The following is a 24,832-nucleotide window of genomic DNA, read 5'->3' on the forward strand; positions in this document are numbered from 1 at the left end:
TTTTTTAAAATAAATAAATAAATAAATAATCGGGCCTGGGGGAAACGGATTGGAAACGGTCAATTTACTCGTCGTGATGTCAGCGAGTTTTAGGTGCTCGTCGAGAATGCCTGAGTAGTTGCGGTCTGGCTCTGCCTCACCAATGACGGTCTCTCCATGTTGCATGTCCTTCAGTTCGGCGTGTGGCTCCTTAAATTGCCATCACGGATTCCGACTTGGAAGCAAAGCGAGCCGGTGGGCTGCTCGTCCTGCGGCTCGCAGTCGGCCAAACCGCGGTGCTGTCGCGCCAAGCGCGCGGAGCTGTCCAACAACTTTATGCGCGACATGGAGTGCCGAGTGCTGTCCATCCAGAGTCATGTAGTGAGGGGCTACGTGGGGAACAAATCCGCGTCCTTCCCTTTACAGGTAACACTCATGCATTTCTGATTTATTTTACATTTCAATCATTGTTTTTTTTTTTCCCACGCGCGTACTGATGGACCGGTGAGAATGGCACTATAGCAGCCGGTGTGGGAAAGTAAGTAAAGGTCACATGTCAAAATCTATCTATCTATCTATCTATCTATCTATATATATATATATATATATATCTTCGTGCACTATTTAACAGATTGTTTATGTCAGGTTAATGTTTCCATGCATTCCATAAAATGCCCCTCATCCATCTGTGAGGTTGGTCCCTGACATCCCTGTGAGCATCATCTACCGCCGAATCGAAATGAACAGATTGTAATGGTGTGTCATTTAAGCAGATCTCTGTAGGTGATGTGTTTGTGAATCACTCAGCCTCTCAGGCATCAACGACTTTGACAAATCGGTCATTATGGACACCAGCATCATTAACGCCTCTGATCGATTCCTCCGAGCTTAAGTACGCAATTCATAGGAAAACCTCAGCCACAGAGAAGCAGGTGGACGTCGTGTTTTTTTTTCTCTAGCTGTCCTTCGATCAGGAGGTGTATCGATTCATTGGGATTTTTTTTGAATCAGTCCTCAGTCCAGCTGTAAGAGCAACAGACTATGGCGTGCTACAAGTGCCAATGCCGTGTGAACAGCGCGCGACTGCGATTTATATGACGTCACGAATCAGGGGGGAAAAAAATAATCTTGGATAAAAAGTGTTTTGTGACATGGACATTATCCTGGACGGGGTTTCCTTAAAGTAACTTGGAGAGAGAGAGAGAGTTCATTTGTGCTGAGTTTTGGGGAAACTCTAACTCTAGTTTTGTCATAAGTAGCCTTTTATTTTGTCACATATACATTACAGTACAGTGAAACTCTTTCTTCACATATCCCACATCCTTTGGGGTTGGGGTCAGAGCACAGGGTCAGTCATGATGCAGTGCCCCTAGAGCAGGGTGGGTTGGCCCAACCGTGGCAGCTTGGGGCTTGAACCCCGATCTTCCTGTCAATGATCCAGAGCCTTAACCACTTGAGCCACCATGTCCATGTCTTGGCTATGATGTGACGAGCATTCTTTCAGTTTAGACTTTCTTTTGGTGAAAAACCTAAATTTAACTGAGCTGAATCGTATTTGATATCGCCTGAATGGAATTGAATCCTACCATGCTGAACCGCCTCGTTTCGGCATTGGAATGGATCATTTTTACACCTGTATTGAGACGTGTATTGAATCACCTGAAAGAAGGAGATTCACAGCCTTAGTTTGCATAGCTTAGGATGTTGGAGAAGATACCACACCCATTTGTGACCAAACTGACCATGCTTTCTGGGCTTCTCCCTAAGCTGTCAGTCTCAACCCTGATATATCACTGGTGTCTCTGAGCTCATGTTTGCAGAAGAGGGCTGATTGCACTTTTCCCTGAGTGTTCAGCTGCCTTGAGATGTAGCATGAGCCCCAGGTTCATGAGCAAGAGTCTGCTAGATTGATTTCTAACCATGCGACTGCCAGAAAGTCAGGAAATGTTGGAACATGCGGGTCAGCTTGGTTTATTAGCCATGGTGGGATTTTTCAGTTCAACGATTAATCATTTTTTTCATAGATCTCAGACGATCTTTTTATGTTACAGGTGATGGGCTTTGAAGTGGACTCCATCAACTCAGTACAGTTCTCCAACCATACAGGTAAGTGTGCGCATGCTGTATCTTAATATCGAGTATTCTAGCCCTGTCTTAATAAATGCCACATCAAAAACCCACATGATGACTTACTTTGTGTGTTGCCGTTTGTAACAGCGAACTCTGTAGGTTTGCATAGACGTTTGTGTTCACTTCACTCTATTTAATGTCGACCGTAAGACAGCCAGCGTTCGTTCACAGAAAGCTAAAGTCATGCAATGTGAGAACTCATTATGTTTGACGTTTCCCTCTCACTGACCCACTGACTTACTGCAGTGAAGAATCATAACAGATCCTTCTTACATGACCCAAAAGCTTTGGCTTGTGTTTATTCACCCCAGCTGCTCAACATTTCTCTCCATGCGTTTTTCAAAACGTTCTGGATTTAATGTAGTGAAAAATCTGCCCTCACAAGGCCACTGCACATTACAGATCCTGTCATTCTTTCATCATCAGCCCCAAACTAAAACTTACACAGGCGTGATCTATTAGTGTAATACAGATTTATTTGCTTGACCGTTCATTTCCTGATAAAGTCATTCAATTCATTAGAGCATAAGAATGCAGTATTTACACATGCATTCTTACAAACTCTATATGCGTTTAGAAATGCATTCAGACTCTTGTCCATTCCTAATTACGCTTCCTGCCATGACCAATCAGGTGTGCGCATGTGATAAGGTGGTCACGGGGTCTGTACTGATCTCTACATGTGTGGAGATAATTGCTGTGGAGGTGGTAGTTAAAAATGCTGCATACACATTAGCCAAGTTGTACACAAAAGCAAGTCAGAGTTCAGCTGTGTGGTCACTATGAGTCGTGGCATGCCTCAATTAAACCACTTTTAAATGCTAAATTTCTTCTGACCATTCCATTTATCCTCAAAATGTCCATAATAAAGAGGACGGAGTGAATGATGGCTTAGCTGCTTGCGGTGTTAAGATGATTTGTCTAGGGAAGTGTGTGTGTGTGTGTGTGTGTGTGTGGATGATCAGTATGCAGGACACCACTGGAGGTAGTCTGGGAGTCACAGGACAGAGAGAGTACGTAGTGAGACAAAACTTTTAAGGACAGCAAGAGAAGAAACATTAGTACTTCAAGTATGTGTGTGTGTGTTCTTTGCTCCTTATTATACCCCTACAAATACTATAAGCATATACAGATATAATCTGCTATTACACGAACAATATATATCTCTTAGCTGAAGGACTACAGGAAGTCTCTAGGACAGTCTCTCTTTCTCTCTATTATCAGCAAGAAACACCTTTCTACTTCACTTATTCAGATCTCTGACTCGCTTCCAAGTCGACTGTAACCCTACTGTGTAACCTGAATTTCTCTGTTAAAGCAGTTTTGACTCTCGGGCTTTGTGGGTCTGTCAGAGTGAGCTCATAGTGTGCAATACCATTAGTCACATTCTGGCTTTGCTTATAAAGACCTTTTCCGCCATTCTCGCTAGTAATGCTAGAGTGATGATAAAATATCATATCGTACTGTAGAGACACTTTATATTATTGCCACAGCTCGGGTAACCTGGCCTATTACCTGCTGTGTTTATACCGTTCTGTTCATGATGTTATTATCACACGCTACAATCTCACACACACGCTACAATCTCACACACACGCTACAATCTCACACACACGCTACAATCTCACACACACGCTACAATCTCACACACACGCTACAATCTCACACACGCTACAATCTCACACACACGCTACAATCTCACACACACACACGCTACAATCTCACACACACACACGCTACAATCTCACACACACACGCTACAATCTCACACACACACACACGCTACAATCTCACACACACACACACGCTACAATCTCACACACACACACGCTACAATCTCACACACACGCTACAATCTCACACACGCTACAATCTTACATACATACAAGAGTTCAGCTGTGTGGTCACTATGAGTCGTGAGGCTATAGTCGCTACAATCTCACACACACGCTACAATCTCACACACACACACGCTACAATCTCACACACACACACGCTACAATCACACACATGCTACAATCTCACACACACGCTACAATCTCACACACACGCTACAATCTCACACACACGCTACAATCTCACACACACGCTACAATCTCAAACACACGCTACAATCTCAAACACACGCTACAATCTCAAACACACGCTACAATCTCACACACACGCTACAATCTCACACACACGCTACAATCTCTCACACACGCTACAATCTCACACACACACACGCTACAATCTCACACACACACGCGCTACAATCTCACACACGCGCTACAATCTCACACACACGCTACAATCTCACACACACGCTACAATCTCAAACACACGCTACAATCTCACACACACACACGCTACAATCTCACACACACACACACGCTACAATCTCACACACACACGCTACAATCTCACACACGCTACAATCTTACATACATACAAGAGTTCAGCTGTGTGGTCACTATGAGTCGTGAGGCTATAGTCGCTACAATCTCACACACACGCTACAATCTCACACACACACACACGCTACAATCTCACACACACACACGCTACAATCACACACATGCTACAATCTCACACACACGCTACAATCTCACACACACGCTACAATCTCAAACACACGCTACAATCTCAAACACACGCTACAATCTCACACACACGCTACAATCTCACACACACGCTACAATCTCACACACACGCTACAATCTCACACACACGCTACAATCTCACACACACACACGCTACAATCTCACACACACACACGCTACAATCTCACACACACACACGCTACAATCTCACACACACACGCTACAATCTCACACACACACGCTACAATCTCACACACACGCTACAATCTCACACACACGCTACAATCTCAAACACACGCTACAATCTCACACACACACACGCTACAATCTCACACACACACACACGCTACAATCTCACACACACACACACGCTACAATCTCACACACACGCTACAATCTTACATACATACAAGAGTTCAGCTGTGTGGTCACTATGAGTCGTGAGGCTATAGTCGCTACAATCTCACACACACGCTACAATCTCACACACACACACGCTACAATCTCACACACACACACGCTACAATCACACACATGCTACAATCTCACACACACGCTACAATCTCACACACACGCTACAATCTCAAACACACGCTACAATCTCAAACACACGCTACAATCTCAAACACACGCTACAATCTCACACACGCTACAATCTCACACACACGCTACAATCTCACACACGCTACAATCTCACACACACACACGCTACAATCTCACACACACGCTACAATCTCACACACACACACGCTACAATCTCACATACATACAAGAGTTCAGCTGTGTGATCACTATGAGTCGTGAGGCTATAGTCGCTACAATCTCACACACGCTACAATCTCACACACACACACGCTACAATCTCACACACACACACGCTACAATCTCACACACACACACGCTACAATCTCACACACACACACGCTACAATCTCACACACACGCTACAATCTCACACACACACACGCTACAATCTCACACACACACGCTACAATCTCACACACACACACACGCTACAATCTCACACACACACGCTACAATCTCACACACACGCTACAATCTCACACACACACACGCTACAATCTCACACACACACACGCTACAATCTCACACACACACACGCTACAATCTCACACACACACACGCTACAATCTCACACACACACGCTACAATCTCACACACACACACGCTACAATCTCACACACACACACGCTACAATCTCACACACACACACGCTACAATCTCACACACACACACGCTACAATCTCACACACACGCTACAATCTCAAACACACGCTACAATCTCACACACACGCTACAATGTCACACACACACGCTACAATGTCACACACACACGCTACAATGTCACACACACACGCTACAATGTCACACACACGCTACAATGTCACACACACGCTACAATGTCACACACACGCTACAATGTCACACACACGCTACAATGTCACACACACGCTACAATGTCACACACACGCTACAATCTCACATACACACGCTACAATCTCACATACACACGCTACAATCTCACACACACACGCTACAATGTCACACACACGCTACAATCTCACACACACACGCTACAATGTCACACACACGCTACAATCTCACATACACACGCTACAATCTCACACACACACGCGCTACAATCTCACACACACACGCGCTACAATCTCACACACACACGCGCTACAATCTCACACACACACGCGCTACAATCTCACACACACACGCGCTACAATCTCACACACACACGCGCTACAATCTCACACACACACACGCGCTACAATCTCACACACACACGCGCTACAATCTCACACACACACGCGCTACAATCTCACACACACACGCGCTACAATCTCACACACACACGCGCTACAATCTCACACACACACGCGCTACAATCTCACACACACACGCGCTACAATCTCACACACACGCGCGCTACAATCTCACACACACACGCGCTACAATCTCACACACACACGCGCTACAATCTCACACACACACGCGCTACAATCTCACACACAGACACGCGCTACAATCTCACACACACACGCGCTACAATCTCACACACACACGCGCTACAATCTCACACACACACGCGCTACAATCTCACACACACACGCGCTACAATCTCACACACAGACACGCGCTACAATCTCACACACAGACACGCGCTACAATCTCACACACAGACACGCGCTACAATCTCACACACAGACACGCGCTACAATCTCACACACAGACACGCGCTACAATCTCACACACAGACACGCGCTACAATCTCACACACAGACACGCGCTACAATCTCACACACAGACACGCGCTACAATCTCACACACAGACACGCGCTACAATCTCACACACAGACACGCGCTACAATCTCACACACACACGCGCTACAATCTCACACACACACGCGCTACAATCTCACACACACACGCGCTACAATCTCACACACACACGCGCTACAATCTCACACACAGACACGCGCTACAATCTCACACACAGACACGCGCTACAATCTCACACACAGACACGCGCTACAATCTCACACACAGACACGCGCTACAATCTCACACACAGACACGCACTACAATCTCTCTCTCTCTCTCACACAGACACACACACAGACACACACACAGACACACACACAGACACACACACAGACACACACACAGACACACACACTGAAATGTCAGATAACAATCAGTGCAGATGAAATCTGGCTGAATTTAAACAGTTCATCTTTTAAAACAAACCCAAATAGTGATTTCTTTCACCCTTGGGGATTTCGTTCATATTGTATCCAGATTATGTCCTCAAATGTTTTTTACATCTGGTATCACAAATAGGTCTTGCGTGTATAACCTTGACGTCCTATGAACTCATAATACTCGATCATCTTCATGTACGCCTTGTTTTTATTAGTTTTAAACGAAGATAATGTTTTTTCACCACTAGTAGCCTGATAAATATATAATGTTTGGCAAAAATCTAAACTTATATCGCTTGTGTTAAAAACTATATAAGCCAGTGTGGTCATTAAAATAAGAACAATGTGCTGTGCCAAGTGGAGAATCTGGTTAAAGGTATTGTGTGTCTCAGTGCTCGCAGAAGTGAAGTGCTCTCGTGTGCAGTAGTTTCTCTTCACGCTCGCTTCATGGGCATGGATACCTTTGTGTAAGTGCAGGTTTTCATTGATACTGTTCTGCATGCTCAGGACATCCTCCCTGTTCTCTATCTCTCTATTAGAGATCATGCTACTCAGGTTATTTCAGTTATTGAAAGGTGCTTCGTCCTGTTGATATTTCCACGGAGCCCACATTACAGTCCGTTCATGAAATACGTCCAGATTCCTGGCTTTCTGTGTCAGCTGTTCATAAATATCACAACGTGCTAGGCTTATATCACATAGTATAATAAAGTATTAGACAGTAGCCATACACGAATCTACCAGCGCTGTGCTCAGCATATGAACCCTCACATCACTCTCATTGTCTTGTTAGGGACGTTTATTTTAGATCACTGTTGTTCTAAGTTTATTTGGTAGTGAAATCTTGGTCGAAAACACTCCTCTCCTTTAGGGCCTCGATGTTGTCTTTAGCCTCTTGAGCTGCTTTGTACCTCTAATGGACCTTAAAGTGGAAGAAGTGGGGGTGGAGGTAAAATGCGTGTGTTGCTTGGCTGATGTTGGAGCCTCAGGCAGGCTCTGTCTAATAGATGGCATGCCAGTTGTTTGAACACTTAATTGAGTTGCATTGCCCGAGCAGGTTCTTAACCTCCGCACAAAACCTGCCATTGGGTAGCCGTCAGCTGTAATATGCATATGTTGTGCGGTAACCAGCGTATTGTTGTAATAACAGGCTTCGTGTAGTATCATAGTGAGCAGGCTGTCCCATGGAGATGGAGATGGAAAGGGAGAGGATGTGTATGGAATAATTAGAGTGTGCGAGTAGCTGGCAGCCATGGAGGGTTTTCTGAATGGGAGAGTTGCACTCTTTGGCGGAAATCTGAAGGTGAATGACGCAGACAGTCGTGTGCATGTGTGTAAAAGTATGCTTGTGTGTGTGTGCTACGTGCTTGCGTGTGTGTTGGCTCATTAGGATCCCGCGGCACATGGTGCCGTCTCACACTCCGTTTCACTCATTCTGGCAACAGCGATGGATTCCTGGGCCTTGGAGAGGGGGGAAAAAAAATTAGAGACGAAAATAGAGTAAGAATGAGAGTGGGAGGTAAGAGGATAGAAGGAGAGGGAGATACCACATGTAAACAGCAGGAGAGAGATCAGGATTGGTGGTAGAGACCTGGAGAGAGATAAAATGAAAGGGATAAGAGAAGGAGAGTCTGACGACAGCTTTTCAACCAGTGGGGTAGATCTGGGGGGTTTAAACTGTAGTCAAAACTGGAGAAGGAGCTTGGGGCTCAGAACTCTGTAGCAGCCAGTGTGATTCAATCAGTATGGTTTTATATATTGTTATCGAAAAGGCAGCTTCTTTCAAAGAATTATGGTTTTCAGACCAAAAAGAAAGCGATCACAGAACTACGATAATGTGGGTAACACATGATTGACGTTTGAGAGAGTATGCCATCCATTCCACCAGGGCAATTTTGCTCTTTTGGCTCCTTGTTATGGGTGGCCATAATATCATCAGGATTCAAACTTGCCATCTCTTGACGGCGGGACGAGCAAATTTCTTTTGTTCCTGCTGGAAGTGAGATTTTTGTGAAATCCTTTGTCTTCCTCGATCCCCTCTGTCTTGACACAACACCGTGACTCAATCCCAGAAACTGACTGGTGACTCTTATCTGTCAAATCCACTTACTCTGGTAGTACTAAGCACTGCCATCTGGCTCCTGTTTCTCCAGTATTCGGTGCTGTATTTCACTTTACCCAGATATTCCCAGTACCCGTCTGGCTTCTTGGCCTAAAGCCAGGTACATTATGTCCCAAGGTTCACCGTGGCTTTTAATCTCCACTTCTTGAAAACCGTGAACCTAATGTTTCATAAATTTGAAAAGGCTAGATGCTGAATCTTTTTGCTGAGCCACCGAGCAGGCCTCATAAACAATGCTAAATGCTTGTAAAGATGCTCTTTGTACTGAGACCTTTTCACTCATTATAACTGCATTACTTGCTAGGTGCATGCATTTCAGTATTAAGGACCAGGGTATACATTTTATTCTTAGTTATTTTTACTCAGATCACAGAACAGAAGGTAACTGACTATGTTATTGTGTGACCTTCAAGAGCTTTTGTTCTGTTCAGCTAAACGTAAGGAATATAAGTACAGGCTGCAAAGCCTTAAGGGCAAAACAGCACACACACACACACACACAATCAGCTTTGTTATTGCTGCTTTGTACACCATAAATCTTCTGTATGTGTACTTTCTATGTGTCCATCTACGTGATCATAATTATATTTAATGTTAAATAAATTGTCAGTGTCCATAGGTATAGGATAGTGTGTGTACATTTTGTTGCTTGAAGATATTGCTGAATTGCAGCAGCAAATAGAGATGACAAGAGGACGTCTTATGACAAAGAATCCCCTATGCACTTGTACACACACACACACACACACACACACAGACGCGCGCACACACGTGCATACAGAGATAGTGGCTCTCTCGTGCAGTCCCTCAGGCTTTCTTCTGCCCTGTTACTTAGCAACAAGCAGCACATCATGTGACCAGCTGGTGATTCACCTGAATTGTGACATCACGGCTTCCCACGGCAACAGTAACTGTCTCTGATGAAGCAGCGGAGCCTCTGTGCACTGCGCCTCTTTTTCCCTGTGTGTGTGTGTGTGTGTGTGTGTGTGTGTGTGTGTGTGTCAGTCAGTGTCCTTGTGCTTGTAAGCTCCTATCCATTTCTTTTCTCATTTCTCTTGCTTTCACATCACTGACTCAAATGAGGTGATGAACTGATTCCCCCGAAACACTTAGTCAGCCAGATATTGTTTAGAAGCCCATCAGTTCATTTCTATATTGAATAATCAATTGCTAAACTGCTAAAGATCAAGAATCAATCCGGATTACTGTAAGACATAGATTTAGCTAATTTATGCTATCAGCCTACCATCTTTTGCTGCCCAGTGATATTTTTGATTAGGCAATTTTTATTAGGTTTAGTCCCCGTCACCTCCACCACCACTCGTTTGACCTCTGACCTTTATTTCCTCCAGGTTACGCACACTGGAAGGGGCAGGTAGTGACCGCAGATGAGCTCCACGTGCTGTATGAGGGAATCAAGCTCAACAATGTCAACCACTATGACTACGTACTCACAGGTGAGTGAGGAGATGTAGGTTGTTTGGCATGGCGACAGATTTTCCAAGCTGTTTTGGACTGTAAAACCATGCGCATGTCCTGAAGCATGTGACTGAAACCTAATTTTATACTGGACGCAGTGTATACAGAGGATCAGGAATTTTCATTCGGAGTAGATGTTGAAATGGCTAAATAATGGCTTTACGCTCTGTGGAGGTGGTAAAAAAAAAAAAAAAAAAAAGACTATTACATTTCATAATCTTAGAATGTGGTCCCAAAGCGTAAATAAATGATGTCTTTAAAAGGGCAGAACGTATCATTCAGACTGTGAGTATAATAAGCTATAAAAAATATCACTCAAACTATGCTTGCTATACCTTTCACATTTTACCACAGGGACTGTAGAGGACGTGTGGTTATTTAAATTAAGGTTACACACACACACACACACACACACACACAAAGCCCCAGACGTTATGCACCATTTCCGGCACACTCCAGTGTGTGTTACATTCTGATGGATATAGTCTCTTGTCTCACCGCCTAGAGATGACGGGGAAAGCGAGGAAAAGGGCAACCGAGCGAGAAAGGAGAAAAGTGTAGTGCAATGTTCATCCTTGGCTTAATAGAGCTTCAAGTCCTTATTCTGAGGACATTATTCTGGGAAAAAAAAATCTTATCTTACCGCTGAGAGGTAACGTAAATGGGACTAAATCTGAACCGTACCATTTGAACAAGATGTGTGTGTTGAATAAAGGCACAAGAGGTAGCAATTATGACTATGAGATCCAGAGGAAAAGTAATAGCACCCTCCGGTTATATGAGCTCACTGTCACTGATTGACAGAGGAGAAGGAGGAGCTGCTTTTGTTAAGTAATGAGATATTAAGAAATTGGCCATACTAACAAGGAACACAGGAAAATATTAACACGGAACTAACAAGTTTTGTAAGTAGAGTTCTGTGTCACTTGGTCAGATCAGTGCTGCTTTAACCGCAGGATGTTTTTATGAATGAAACGTCTGCCTTCCGTCCAGATGTTCACTTAAAAATCCCTCTTTCATCGCTCAAGCTGTCAGTTAGTGTACGGTATTGCTGTGATGAATGTGGTGTTGACCTCATTTCCTGCAGGACAGATTTTGTCTGCGGACACCGGATGCTTGACGTGTTGACAGATACACAGCCGACTTGTGAAGAATGTGAGAAACAAGACTGACCCTGTCAAAACAATAAGAGTTGCCAAGAAGTGTGTGTGTGTGTGTGTGTGTGTGGCTGCAGTTCTTAACATGACATATGGTTTGCGCTTAAAACCGAGGCTTTAAAATTATAACCATGTGTATTGCTCTGTGCCGAAATCAGGGTTATTATGATTAGACATACGATTGCATTCCTTCTTTAAATTAGAACGTGACAGCTCAATAGTCAGGTTAATTAGGTGTGTCTTTCAAATGCTATTTATAATCACCGTGGACTAAAAATAAAAGTATGCAAAGAGAGCCGAGGCCATAACATCTGATATGTGATGTAAGTTTTTCTGGAACATCAATATCAATGCTTATTATGCCCAACTGATTAAGGGTGCCATAAATGGTGGTGATTATCAATGAATTATGATCGTTTGCGCAGGCATCCTTGCTAACGTTTCCGTTGAACAGATTTGGGTCTTAAAGATGGGAGTGATAGTCAAAAAATAATTGGTTCTTTCACAGATGATTAGTTTTGCTTCTATTTTTAAATTTTGCTGTGTTCAAATCTGTTTACGTAATGTGGATTTCCACTTGCTTATACTTTCTATTGCGCACACACACACACACACACGCACACGTAAATGCACGGACACATACGCATATGCATACGTGAGGAAACCTGAAGTCAGCATTACCATAGAAACGTCTTTTTCCGCTGGAGTCCTTATCTCCCACCTAGACCAAGGCTGCAAAGTCAGCAGCTCTCAAAGCCAGTGAAGATAGTACACTCCAAACTGGAATTCCAAGCAGTGAGCTTGTGTGTGTGTGTGTGTGTGTGTGTGTGTGAGAGAGAGAGAGAGAGAATGCTGTTTTGTTTCATTGCCATTTTGAAGGTCATTATTTCCGTGATAACTACAAGCTCATTCACAGCTTCAGTAACATTTCATTGCATTATGTGTGAACTGGTCCTTAGTACATGATGCTAAACTATATTGACAAAAGTTTTGGGACACCGCTCCAAATATTTGAATTCAGGTGTTGCACTTGGTCCCTTAGTTCCAGTGAAAGGAACTCTTAATGCTTCAGCTTCATACCAAGACATTTTAGACAATTTCATGCTCCCAACTTTGTGGGAACAGTTTGGGGATGACCCCTTCCTGTTCCAACATGACTGTACACCAGTGCACAAAGCAAGGTCCATAAAGACATGGATGAGGGAGTTTGGTGTGGAGGAACTTCACAGAGTCCTGACCTCAACCTGATAGAACACCTTTGGGATGAATTAGAGCGGAGACTGTGAGCCAGACCTTCTCGTCCAACATCAGTGCCTGACCTCACAAATGTGCTTCTAGAGGAATGGTCAAAAATTCCCATAAACACACTCCTAAACCTTGTGGAAAGCCTTCCCAGAAGAGTTGAAGCTGTTATAGTTGCAAAAGGGCGGGACAACTCCATATTACATTCATGAGCATGTAAAGGCAGACGTCCCAAAACTTTTCGCAACATAGTGTATGTAACTACACTACTACTACTTAGCATATTTACTTATATCAACTTAGCGCTCAAGCTAGCCTTATCCAGTGGTTCATTTGTTTAGCATCAGTGGAAGAAGTCTCAGGTGTCACCACTTATTACACGTTTAGTGCCACTAAAAAGACTTCAAATCAGAGAACTTTGCACTTTTTCTTGAAAAGCTGTGTTTTTATTTTTGGCTTATTAAAGGGCAGAGAGAAAATAGAGAGGCTACTGACAGAATTACCTCAGATCTCTGAGTGCTATTAAAATATTAACTCCGTTAACTTCCTAATGCTAGTTTTCTTTCATTCATCCATTCATTCATTCATTCATTCATTCATTCATTCATTCATTCATTTGTGCTAACTGTCTTATATTTACCTTTTCATACCTCTGTCAAACTAAATAATTTCTCAACAAAGCAAATATACAGCACACAAAAAAACACTGTGTTTCTATACATCCTAGAAGAGCAAATAGAAATAACACATGCACACTTAACCAAATAACGCTAACGTCGCTGACAGAACGGCTAGCACGGTATCATTACTGTAACCCTGATTCCAACGTTCATTCGTAATTGGCGACTTTTAAAGCTGTAAAACATGAGAGGCTTTACTTTATCATGAATCATGGCAGGATAAAGAAGAGCTGGCAAACCTTTTTATCTGCGACTGACTTGACTCTAAAGCCTCCAGGCCTCAAGTGCCTTGTTTCTTTCATTAAAAGATTGCGACTGAAGCCAAAAGTGACCTCATCAGGGATTTAGTGGGGCTTTGAATACGTTTTGGTTCATCAGCACGTCACTGGTTCTGAAAGATGGATGGGCCAGTGTATATGTTCTTTTTTTATTTATTTCCTCTTCTTTAATTATTTACAAAGTGAAATGCTTTTTACAACTGTCCTTGTTCCAATAGAGAGATAAATAAGATTAAAGAAAAATAGAAATATAAAAATTAACAAGTAGTAGAAATATGAAATATGTAAACGAAAAAAACAATGAGATATTGGATATGCATATACAATATATATTGAACAATATGTAATATATAGAAAATAGTTTGACCTGTGCAGGGTAGTGCAGTTATGTGTGTGCAACAGTCTGCTGAGGTAGAATGTGATGTGTGAGGAAGTCCTGAGAAAAAGTCCAGAAAGTCCAGGTTCTAGGTGTTCTGGTTGAGGACCTGAATGGCCTGCAGGAAGAAGCTCCTCCTCATTCTCTCTTTGTATGCCTTCAAGGAGCGGAAACGTTTCCCTGACCGCAGCAGAGAGAAGAGACCATTGTTGGGATGGCTGAGGTCCTTCATTATCTTCCTGGCCTTGGTCCAGCACCGCTTGCTGTATATAGTGTCCAGGTCAGGAAGCTTGGTGCGCGTGGTACGCTCGGCTGATCGCAGCACCCTCTGGAGAGCTTGCCTGTCCTGCTTGGTGCTGTTTCCAAACCAGGCTGTGATACTTCCCGTCAGGATGCTCTCATTGGTGCAGGTGTAGAATCTCAGGACTTCAAACTGCCCTCAAAGGTGCTAAAGACGCTGCTGCGCCTCCTTCACCAGGGTGTTAACGTGACAAGACCATGACAGGTCCTGCGTGATGTGAACACCTAGGTACCGGAAACTGTCCACACTCTCCACTGGGGTCCAATTTATAGTGAGGGGCTGGTAATTATTTATAGTCCTGCTCCAAATGCTGTAAAAGTGAATAGTCACATGAAAAAGGATTAGAAAGCGAATGACAAACATGATGTAAGTAACCAGCAGAATTCTGGGCACTGGTTAATCTTTTGGCACAAACCATTAGAGATGACTATAAATGAATAGCAAAACGAAATAAGCTGTTCTTCAGTATGTAATATTTAATTGCTGATTGAACAAAAAAAAGGCATCAAAAACGATGTGTAGTTAATAAAAAATGAAATAAATGTGTGAATATAAAGTGTATTAATGGTCCGTGTATGTTGTCTTCATTTGGATTTGATTACAAAAGTGACTTTTTTATTAATTAAACTTAGTTAAATTATTAGGAATTAAATTGAATGTGTGTGTGTCAGTAAAGAACAACATCTATTCTTCAGCAAATGTGAAATGTTAAGATTGACTTGATTGGAAGCTCGTATTATGTGGATGAAAGTTTGTGTTCATACACATACACACACTTCCTTAACCATAGAAAGCAATGTATTGATTACTGTATAATTTGTGCCCAGGTTACACCAGGGACACGTCTTTTTTGGAGATGGTGGTGGACATCGTACAGGAACTGAAGATGGCTAATCCTAATCTTGTATACGGTCAGTGCGATTAAACTGAACATTGTGTTAATGATTATAGATTGATTCCTTATTAGTTTGTGTAATAACCTTCTGCTTCTCTTATCTACAGTGTGTGACCCTGTCCTGGGTGATCATGGTTCAATGGTGAGCCTCTTGCACAAGTCATCTGTTGCTCTGGTCTCATCGACTTTCTTTCGTTTCCTCAGTGTTTGTAATGTGCAGTGTAATGTTCTGCAGATGGTCTGTCTTTGGATCGGATCGGATTGGATTGCATGTACATGTGTTAAGAGATTGTAGGATGGAGAGAAAGCAAGAATAGAGCTGTAGGGAGTGAAAACGCATGGAATGCATGATCGTTACGGCAGCATGGAGGAACACTGTGTCTTATTACCTGCTGCCTGGTTGTTAGGACAAAGCTCCTGTTCTTTCAGCTGGGAGACCTGTTCATAAGAGCTCATGTCTTTATGACTCATACATAAGTGTGTGTGTGAGTCAGTGTGTATGTGTGTGTGTGTGTGTGTGTGTGAGAGAGAGAGACTGAGTGATATAAGCACTAGAGCTCTCTTTTCTCTCTTACCCTAGTATGTGCCTCAGAATCTGTATCCGGTCTATAAGGAAAAAGTGGTACCAGTAGCAGATATCATCACACCTAACCAGTTTGAGGCCGAGTAAGTACAGTTGTGTTGTGTTTGTGTGTGTGTGTGTGTGTGTGTTCAATCCACAGTTGAATATTTATGATCCTATGTTAACTTAAAATAATAAAATAATAATACAAAGCCCAAATTACCTTGTGGCAATTCTTGCAGGAAAAGGGGTTTTCCCACATTTTCTGTCTAATTTGGTCACCTGCCAATTCCCATCATACAACAGATACCTCCTTAGGAGGCTGAAGGCTAACACTTGATTTCTCAGACACATGAAGCCAGGCGGTGGTACTTTATAAATGCGCTGTCTGCTTTCCTCCTCATACCGGAGCTCACAGGCACCTGTGATTGGCTAGTGTCACGGTGATTGACAGTCAGAGACAGTATGCTGTCATGGTCTTGACCAAGGGCTTTTTATTTTCGCACAGTTTTAAATGTTCGGGTTACATGTAGAAACATGTCCAGAGGCATCTTTGGATTTTACCTTCTTAACCAAAAGTATACTGCTCATGTCGGTTCTGTCAGTAGCACTATAATCTCATGGCCTCATTCATATTCAAATACATTAAAGTTACAATATTTGAATGCAGTTTTGAAAGAAATTTGACGTCCCTGGTGTATAAGTATGTAGCTCGACCCCTGGAGCTTTATAATCCATTAATGTAGGTGTCCTTGACTTAGTGTCTTTCTCTTTCTCTTTGGTGTATTTGCATTGTGTGTGTATGTGCGTGTGTGTGTGTGTGTGTGTGTGTGTGTGTGTGTGTGTGTGTGTGCGAGAGAGAGAGAGAGAGATTCTTCTGCATGAAGATGAATCGTGATTTTTATGCAAATAATTGGTCTTCAGCTGCTACAGTCAGAAGACTGTATTCATCAGTAGTAATGTGTCTCCCCCTAATGGCCATGAAGAAGAACTGCAATTAGAACTTTGTACTGAATAATTATCTTTTAATTAGCATGTATTAGTGCAGCACTGAATTATTAAAGCAGTTATCTTTATTTCTCACTCGAATTCCCTTTAACATCAAACTAATATACAAGGTTTTTATGTTAGACTCAGAAAATGAGCAGGGATAAAAATGTATGTAATAAAGATATTGTGTTCAATCACCTTTTTTTCATTTGCAGGCTCTTGACAGGAAAGAATATCAGCACAGAGAAAGATGCCGTAGAGGTAAGAGGGCTCAGGAGACACAATATATTACGTACACTTCTAGGGTAAAAATCATAGGCTTGGACATTTGATTTTGTTTCTCAAATGATGTGTAAATGAATCTTTTTCCTGCAAGGTGATGGATTTGCTCCATAATATGGGTCCGGACACAGTGGTCATCACCAGCTCTGATCTGCCACCACGCCTCGGAGACCGCTTCCTGGTTTCACTCGGCAGCCAACGCATTGGTGTGTGTGTGAGCTTGTGTGAAAATTTTTACATGTTTTTCTTCATTTTATTACTCCATCTGCCCTAAAACATTTTGGTACAAAGCAATACGACTAAATTCAGTTTTGCATCCAAAAACAAAGCTTGTATTTATTTTAATGGCCAATTCATACCAGATGTTCTGCTGAAGTTTTTTAAGCACGTTCGCTGATGCATTCTCACCATTTTCTTTTTTTCACTCACATACAAGTGAAGCACTAGTCCAAGTGGTAAAAACAGGATAACGTTTGTGCATGCTTCATTGCTGCTTCCTTCATTCAGTTGCAAAAAAGTTATAGACACATACTGCAATTGACGCTTCAACTGTAGCTCTGTGGTTAAACGTCTTGTTTAAGAGGAGCTGAGTTCTCACACCATAACCAGGCGATTTTCTTGTCATAGTGACAGTGCGAGAGTTTGAGAAGAAACTATACAACCTGACTTCAATTTCTGAACCAAAAAACCATGGATACACATTCTCTTATGTTTCTCTTCTTTTAAACCAGTTGGATGTCGACCAAAAAAAAAAAGAAACTGAGAAATTAATTCATACTTTAATGGTGACTTTAAGAAACTGTAATTATATTTCACTGAAAGGCTGTGAGGAAATATTTTATTTACTTTTTAATCTTGCCTAAGTGAGCTAAGTGGGATTTCTTCACACAGTGAAAGTCACACTTGGATCCAGCTGTTTTGTCTAATCAGTTCACTTTGTAATCAGATCAAATCATCTGCAATGTTCCTGTGTGACATTCAGGTTGGAATCTTAAATGCTGTTTTCTCGGAGATATCCAAACAGATCAGATCATGTAAAAGTGGCTTCCAAGGATACACTATATTGCCAAAAGTTTTGGGACACCCGTCCAAATCATTGAATTCAGGGGTTGGTCTCGGCCCCTTAGCTCCAGTGAAAGGAACTCTTAAAGCTTCAGCATACCAAGACAATTTCATGCTCCCAACTTTGTGTGAACAGTTTGGGGATGACTCCTTCCTGTTCCAGCATGACTGCATGACAAAGCAAGTTCCATAATGACATGGATGAGTGATTTTGGTGTGGAGGAACTTGTTGAGTCCAACATCAGTGCCTGACCTCACAAATGCGCTTCTAGAGGAATGGTCAAAAATTCCCATAAACACACTCCTAAACCTTGTGGAAAGCCTTCCCAGAAGAGTTGAAGCTGTTATAGCTGCAAAGGGAGGGCCAACTCCATATTACATTCATGTGCATGTAAAGGCAGACGTCCCAGTTTTGGTCTGGCTCACAGTCTCTGCTCTAATTCATCCCAAAGGTGTTCTATCAGGCTGAGGTCAGGACTCTCTGCAAACCAGTGAAGCTCCTCCACACCAAACTCTCTTTGTGCACTGTTGCACAGTCATCTTGGAACAGGACGGAGCCATCCCCGATCTAAACTAAGGGGCCAAGCCGAACCCCTGTAAAACAACACCTGATTTGGAGGGGTGTCCCAAAACTTTTGGCAATATAGTGTATTATAAGCTTATGCTTTTAGATTTGGATGGAAAATCATAAAAATGCAATCAGTCAGGTTTGTTCCAACTTACGTAGAGATAATCATGGTGTGTTTCAGTTGATATACAGCATGACGGGAGAGTTACGGAAACAATCACCAGAAAGGATGAGTAATCATTTAGAAGTATAATGAACTGTAATTATCAGCGTTAGACAAAAGGACAGCGTGTCTTTTTAAAACGGACAATAAAAGTGAGTCATGCAGCTTTTTTTAGGACAGCAAATATGAAATAATAGTGAAGACGGCATTGTGAGAACTTTGTGAATTTGTTGTGTTTGCACCACAGTGATGCCGGACGGCACCTTCACCACCCAGCGGATCCGGATAGAGGTGCCTAAAGTAGACGCGGTGTTTGTTGGGACAGGCGATCTGTTTGCTGCTATGCTGCTGGCTTGGACACACCACTACCCCACAGACCTGAAGGTATATCAAACACACACACACAGAGACAACATGCCGCCAATGACTTAACAGTTCAGCACAGTTGCTGCATTTAATATTATTTTTTCTCTCGTTTAGATGGCGTGTGAGAAAACCTTCTCTGTCATGCATCACGTTATTCAAAGGACCATTTCTTATGCCTTTGGTAAATATCAGACAGTGTGTGTCTGTTTGTGGGTGTGTGGTGTGTTTTGGGGTATTCGAATGACCCTTGAATTTATTTCTTTTCTCACAGAGATGGCAGGTCCTGGGAAAAAACCAAGCCCGGCTCAGCTCGAGCTACGAATGATTCAGAGCAAAGCGGACATCGAGGATCCAGCCATCGTAATGGAGGCCACTGTTCTATAGAAACTCCATGTACACACACACACACACACACACACACTATTCCCCTCTCCCCTTTACCACAATCGCACAATGTATAGATGTTGTACATTTTTGGATCTGTAATGTGACATTGCCTTAGAAATCTTGAACAGAGCACAACATTTCATTCGGAGGGAGAAATAGCAGGGTACGGCCACATCCACGAGCAGCAGAGAGAGCTAACGAGAAGGACAGAATGCTGTGATGAAAGAGAGGAAAGAGAGCTATTTCAGCTATTTTCCTCTCTAACTCTGTCTCCTTCTCTGCACTCCTCTCAAACCCCTGTTTGTCCTGCACATTGAAGAAGCAGTCGAATACCCGTTTCATCAGATTTACCTGAGAAACTGCTACGACTGAAACAAGCTGAAGGGAAGTCGTTAATTTAGCATATCATCACGCCATCATCATTCATGGATTTGTGTTTCCTGGAGATTGTGTTAATGTTAAATCTTCACAGTGACGTTTCATGTGAACTGTAGGCCAGCTCTGCAAAAAAAAAAAAGAAGCTTTGTATGTCCCTCTTGCATGGATGTTCGGGGGGGGGGACAAAAATACTGTGATTGTTCATTTTTTTCTGCATGAATACATGCCTTTAAAGAGAGAAAAAAAAAGATCTTTGATGTCCTGTACCATATTTTTATTTAACATCTCATTTACATGCTGAAATACGAGACTAGCATTTCAACATGTTGTTGTTTTAGGTCTATGCTGCTGTTGTTTCATTCCATGTTTCAAAGGTTTACAAGAAGGAATATTTTACAAGAAATAACCTAATGCTCTGTTTGCTAGTTAACATTTGGCTAAACCAGGTTTGCTAGATACCTATTACCATAACATGATAAACTACTAGTCACAGTTGCTAGCAAGCTAGCAAATATTTGATTGTGTACACCAGTAGCTAGCAAACCAGGCAATATTTGGCTAACGACTATATTTTGTACACCAATAGTCATTGTTCCTAGCAAGCTAGGTAACATTAGGCTAACTGTTATATTGTAAGTACCAGTAATCAGTGTTTCTAGCTATTATATTGTGTAAAGCAAGACTGATTTGTAAGTTAGTGAAGGTTAAATTCGGTGCTAATTGTCTCTCCCTATATTTTGTTTGCTCAGCTTTCATATCATGAAGGAGAAAGCCTTTTATTTTCTCTCTTTTCTGTCTCCCCCCCCTCTTTTTTCCTTCATCTGCTAGACTCAGCTCAGTTAGTGTTAGATATCATAATGTAGCACTCCTTTAGACTCATTTTATCATCATTACACAATTTTATTTCATGTTTCTCTTCTCATTCATCCATGCATGATGAACCATGTGTGACATTTTTCCTTTCTATGGACCTGTGACCCAGAGCTTGTGTTCTTTCAGAACTCGTGTCCATGTGCAGGACCAGTCAGGTGTCAGTGTTGCTCTCGATGTTGCACTTCCTCCTCACCTTTTCATAAAAGCGATGATGTATTAAAACTCTGGTCTAGCGTGTATCTGTACATGTGAACGTATGAACGTGTTTAAGGGGTGAAAGAGTTTTGTGTGTGTATATATCTATATACATATTTGTGTCCTTAGGTAAGATGTGATGGTGTAACGGGGTATTTTGGGGAAAACAAAACAACAACAACAAAAAAAAAAAAGCAACAGCGATGATGATCGTATTGAAACCTGAATCTTTTTGTGTGAGGGCAGCTGGATATAAAGATCCAAGTAGTAGTAACCTGTGGTTGCTGACCTAAGAACAGGTTTGTTTTCTCTTAGGATTGTTAGCGGTAGACTTTTGAGTTAAAGAGCCTGATCTGAGATCAGCACAGGAAGACAACTTCTACCTAAAAGCTCTCTGAAATTGACTGCAGGCTAACTGCCTCCACGAGTACCAGGCACTGCCAATATGTGTTTGTAGACAAGTTGGATTTTGGTGGGAGAGAGGGTATTAAGGGGAGGGGGGGGGTGGTCCATGTGTCTGTCTCCTTGAAAGACAGTTATCCCACCTCGTCATGGCCTATGACATCCCCAGTAGAAATCTAACAATAGCAATGCGGCTCACATTGTCAGTGGGCAAGCGAATATTTTTGACTGTTATCACAGTGTTAGGACGTTCCCTGAGGGAAATATAGGGCGGAAGTTTTGCAGTGTACTACAACATTTTTGTTTGTTTCATGTACATAGTGTATGTAATATTATACTGTATATCAGTCTGTGGAATTTGTGTGGTGTACGACTGTGTGGCTCAAAAGTGACCAAATGTTACATGTCAATAAGGGTTGATGATGAGCTCCCTCAATGTGGACTGGAGGTGAGATTGTCTTAAACTAAAGTATTAGTTAAGTCCCAAACCGATCTTTAGTCCTAGTCCTCTGTTCCGGATGTAGTACTGCCATCACATTGCCACCTGTTAGCGTTTTTATAGTAACAGCTAGTTATATGAAATCGGTATTTTTAGGGGCCAAATCATTTTATAGCGATGATCTAGATCTCTGTTTCCCAATCCGAGTCTACTTTTTTGCTTCATTTTACATGTATTCAGCTGTAAAGTATTCGACTTTACATTCCAACATTCCCCCAAGTTGTTGATTAAAACCATTTTAAGACCCTTACGAACTTCTTATTGTGAAATTTTCAAGCTTTAGTGGTTGAGTCAACATGACCGTAGACTTTACGAGCATTTCTTGCCCAGAAGATTAAAAATAATGCAGATAAAATGGTTTATTAAAGTTAAATACAGAATAAAACTGATGGGGTGTGCTGTTCCCATATAGAAGTTAATACTAGAAGTTAGTGCTACTTCCCCAAGTGTTTTATTCCTCATCTAGGATGCAATTTACCAATGATAGAAATTTCTGTAAACATCGTACATCATACTTTTATCAGGTTAGGGTTACATTTAAAGTTATTAACAGACATTCCCTTACTAGCCTCTTTTTTATTCTCTCTCTCTCTCTCTCTCATGCAGGTTATTGTGCAACTTAAAAATCATGAAGTGTAAAATTCTCTGATTTGTCTTTCCTCACACTGGAAGGCAACTTAAACAGAACTATTATTATTATTATTATTATTATTATTATTATTATTATTATTGGCTTAATTTATAGAAACATCTTGCTTCCAAGTCCTTGAGAATGAGCTGTTACTATAGAAGTGATTCCTATTTAAAACTTATCATAAATCTGTGATTTTCTTGGCGTTAATGGCGGTAGTACTGTCAGAGCTGCTGCTACAGGAAATGAATCAACCCCTTTTCTGACCAATCAGATTGAAGATTCACAACAGCACTGTGTATTATGGGTATTACAAAAAAAAGGTTTTTGCCAAATTACACCGATTTCTTTATGATTTGCTTGCTAGCTACTTCCCATTCCAGCTAGCTAGCAAGCCGACATGAATACATGCTTCAATGGAGATAGATGGGTATATTTATATTCAGTTTTCAGGATTGGGACACACTAATCTTTAAACAACTCGCTTTCACGCACGTAATTGTATTTATTAGAATATGCCATGCCAAAGCTGATCCTAGATCAGGCCATCATTTAAAAAAAATAATATTGGTCCAACAGCTCAAAGTTTAGCTGAAATAGAATTAAGAATAAATAGACTGTAGAAATCTGTCTAGATTCATTTAGGAGATTTAGGATATAAAAATGTTTCAGCTTGAATTTTCACAAACAGGTGGTAACGTGAAAGGTGAAGAAGAAAAAAAAATAATAAGTCGAGAATTTCTGGCATATAGAATTAGAAATAATACATTGTGTCTTGGTCTGTCGAAGTGATTCCCGTCTCGATCTTTACCAGTGACCCTGTTGTAAGAACCACTGTGTTAGCTGTAGTATTCCCCTTTCCCCTTGTGGATCTCCAAGTAGTCGTGGCAAGGATCCATAAGTGCACACTTTCACGGTGTGACATGTAATAAAAAGGCACTTAGCTGCCAAATATGAATAATGATGTCAGTACTAAAACAGGGCAATGGCCAGCATCCCCACCCTTAAGTTTGTGTCCTAAAAAAGAAAAATCATGTCTGTGCTTAGATATTTTCCTTTTCTTTCTGTTGTAGCTTAGTTGTTTGTTTGTTTGTTTGTTTTTTATTATTGATTTCATTTGCTTCTGATTCTCATTTCGTAATGGGGGCAAAAAAAAATAAAATAAAAAATGAAAATAAAATAAAATGTTGTAAATGTTTGGTAAAAGTTTATAGTGTTTTGTTTTCTGGTTCTGAATATTTTTTAACATGTTACAATGAAGATTGTAGTGTAAAAAAAATCCACATTTCTAATATATAAAATGTATGTTATGACGCAATAAAGAGGAAGTAATGATTATAATACATACTTGGTGTGACTGGTAACTCAGTGTAGAATGTGCGTGTGTGCTAATGTGTGCATGTTCTCCCTCATGAGCGTAAAAAGATGCAAACGACCGTGAAAATTGTAAGTGCTGATGGCTGCAGATGTGTCAAAGTCACTCGTGCAAAAAAAAATAAAAAAGTCTTACTGTGTTCCA

General features: G+C 41.7%; 1 protein-coding gene across 2 annotated transcripts; it reads left to right on the top strand.

The window, feature by feature from the left end:
- Window positions 1-78: 78 nt before the first annotated feature.
- Window positions 79-23,827, top strand: pdxkb (pyridoxal (pyridoxine, vitamin B6) kinase b). 2 transcript variants are annotated; one of them, XM_058380548.1, is made up of 11 exons: window positions 79-405; window positions 2,031-2,085; window positions 10,900-11,004; window positions 15,888-15,971; window positions 16,063-16,097; window positions 16,536-16,621; window positions 17,723-17,768; window positions 17,884-17,995; window positions 19,830-19,966; window positions 20,063-20,129; window positions 20,220-23,827. In XM_058380548.1, the coding sequence occupies exons 1-11, from the start codon at window positions 157-159 to the stop codon at window positions 20,330-20,332; spliced, it is 1,089 nt and encodes a 362-aa protein (XP_058236531.1). In that variant the 5' UTR covers window positions 79-156; the 3' UTR covers window positions 20,333-23,827. The 2 variants fall into 2 exon arrangements, with proteins under 2 accessions (XP_058236531.1, XP_058236532.1); XM_058380549.1 differs by having other exon boundaries at window positions 378-517.
- The last annotated feature ends 1,005 nt before the right edge of the window (window positions 23,828-24,832 follow it).

The sequence above is a fragment of the Hemibagrus wyckioides genome, linkage group LG26 (genome assembly GCF_019097595.1).
Source record: "Hemibagrus wyckioides isolate EC202008001 linkage group LG26, SWU_Hwy_1.0, whole genome shotgun sequence".
NCBI lineage: Eukaryota > Metazoa > Chordata > Actinopteri > Siluriformes > Bagridae > Hemibagrus > Hemibagrus wyckioides.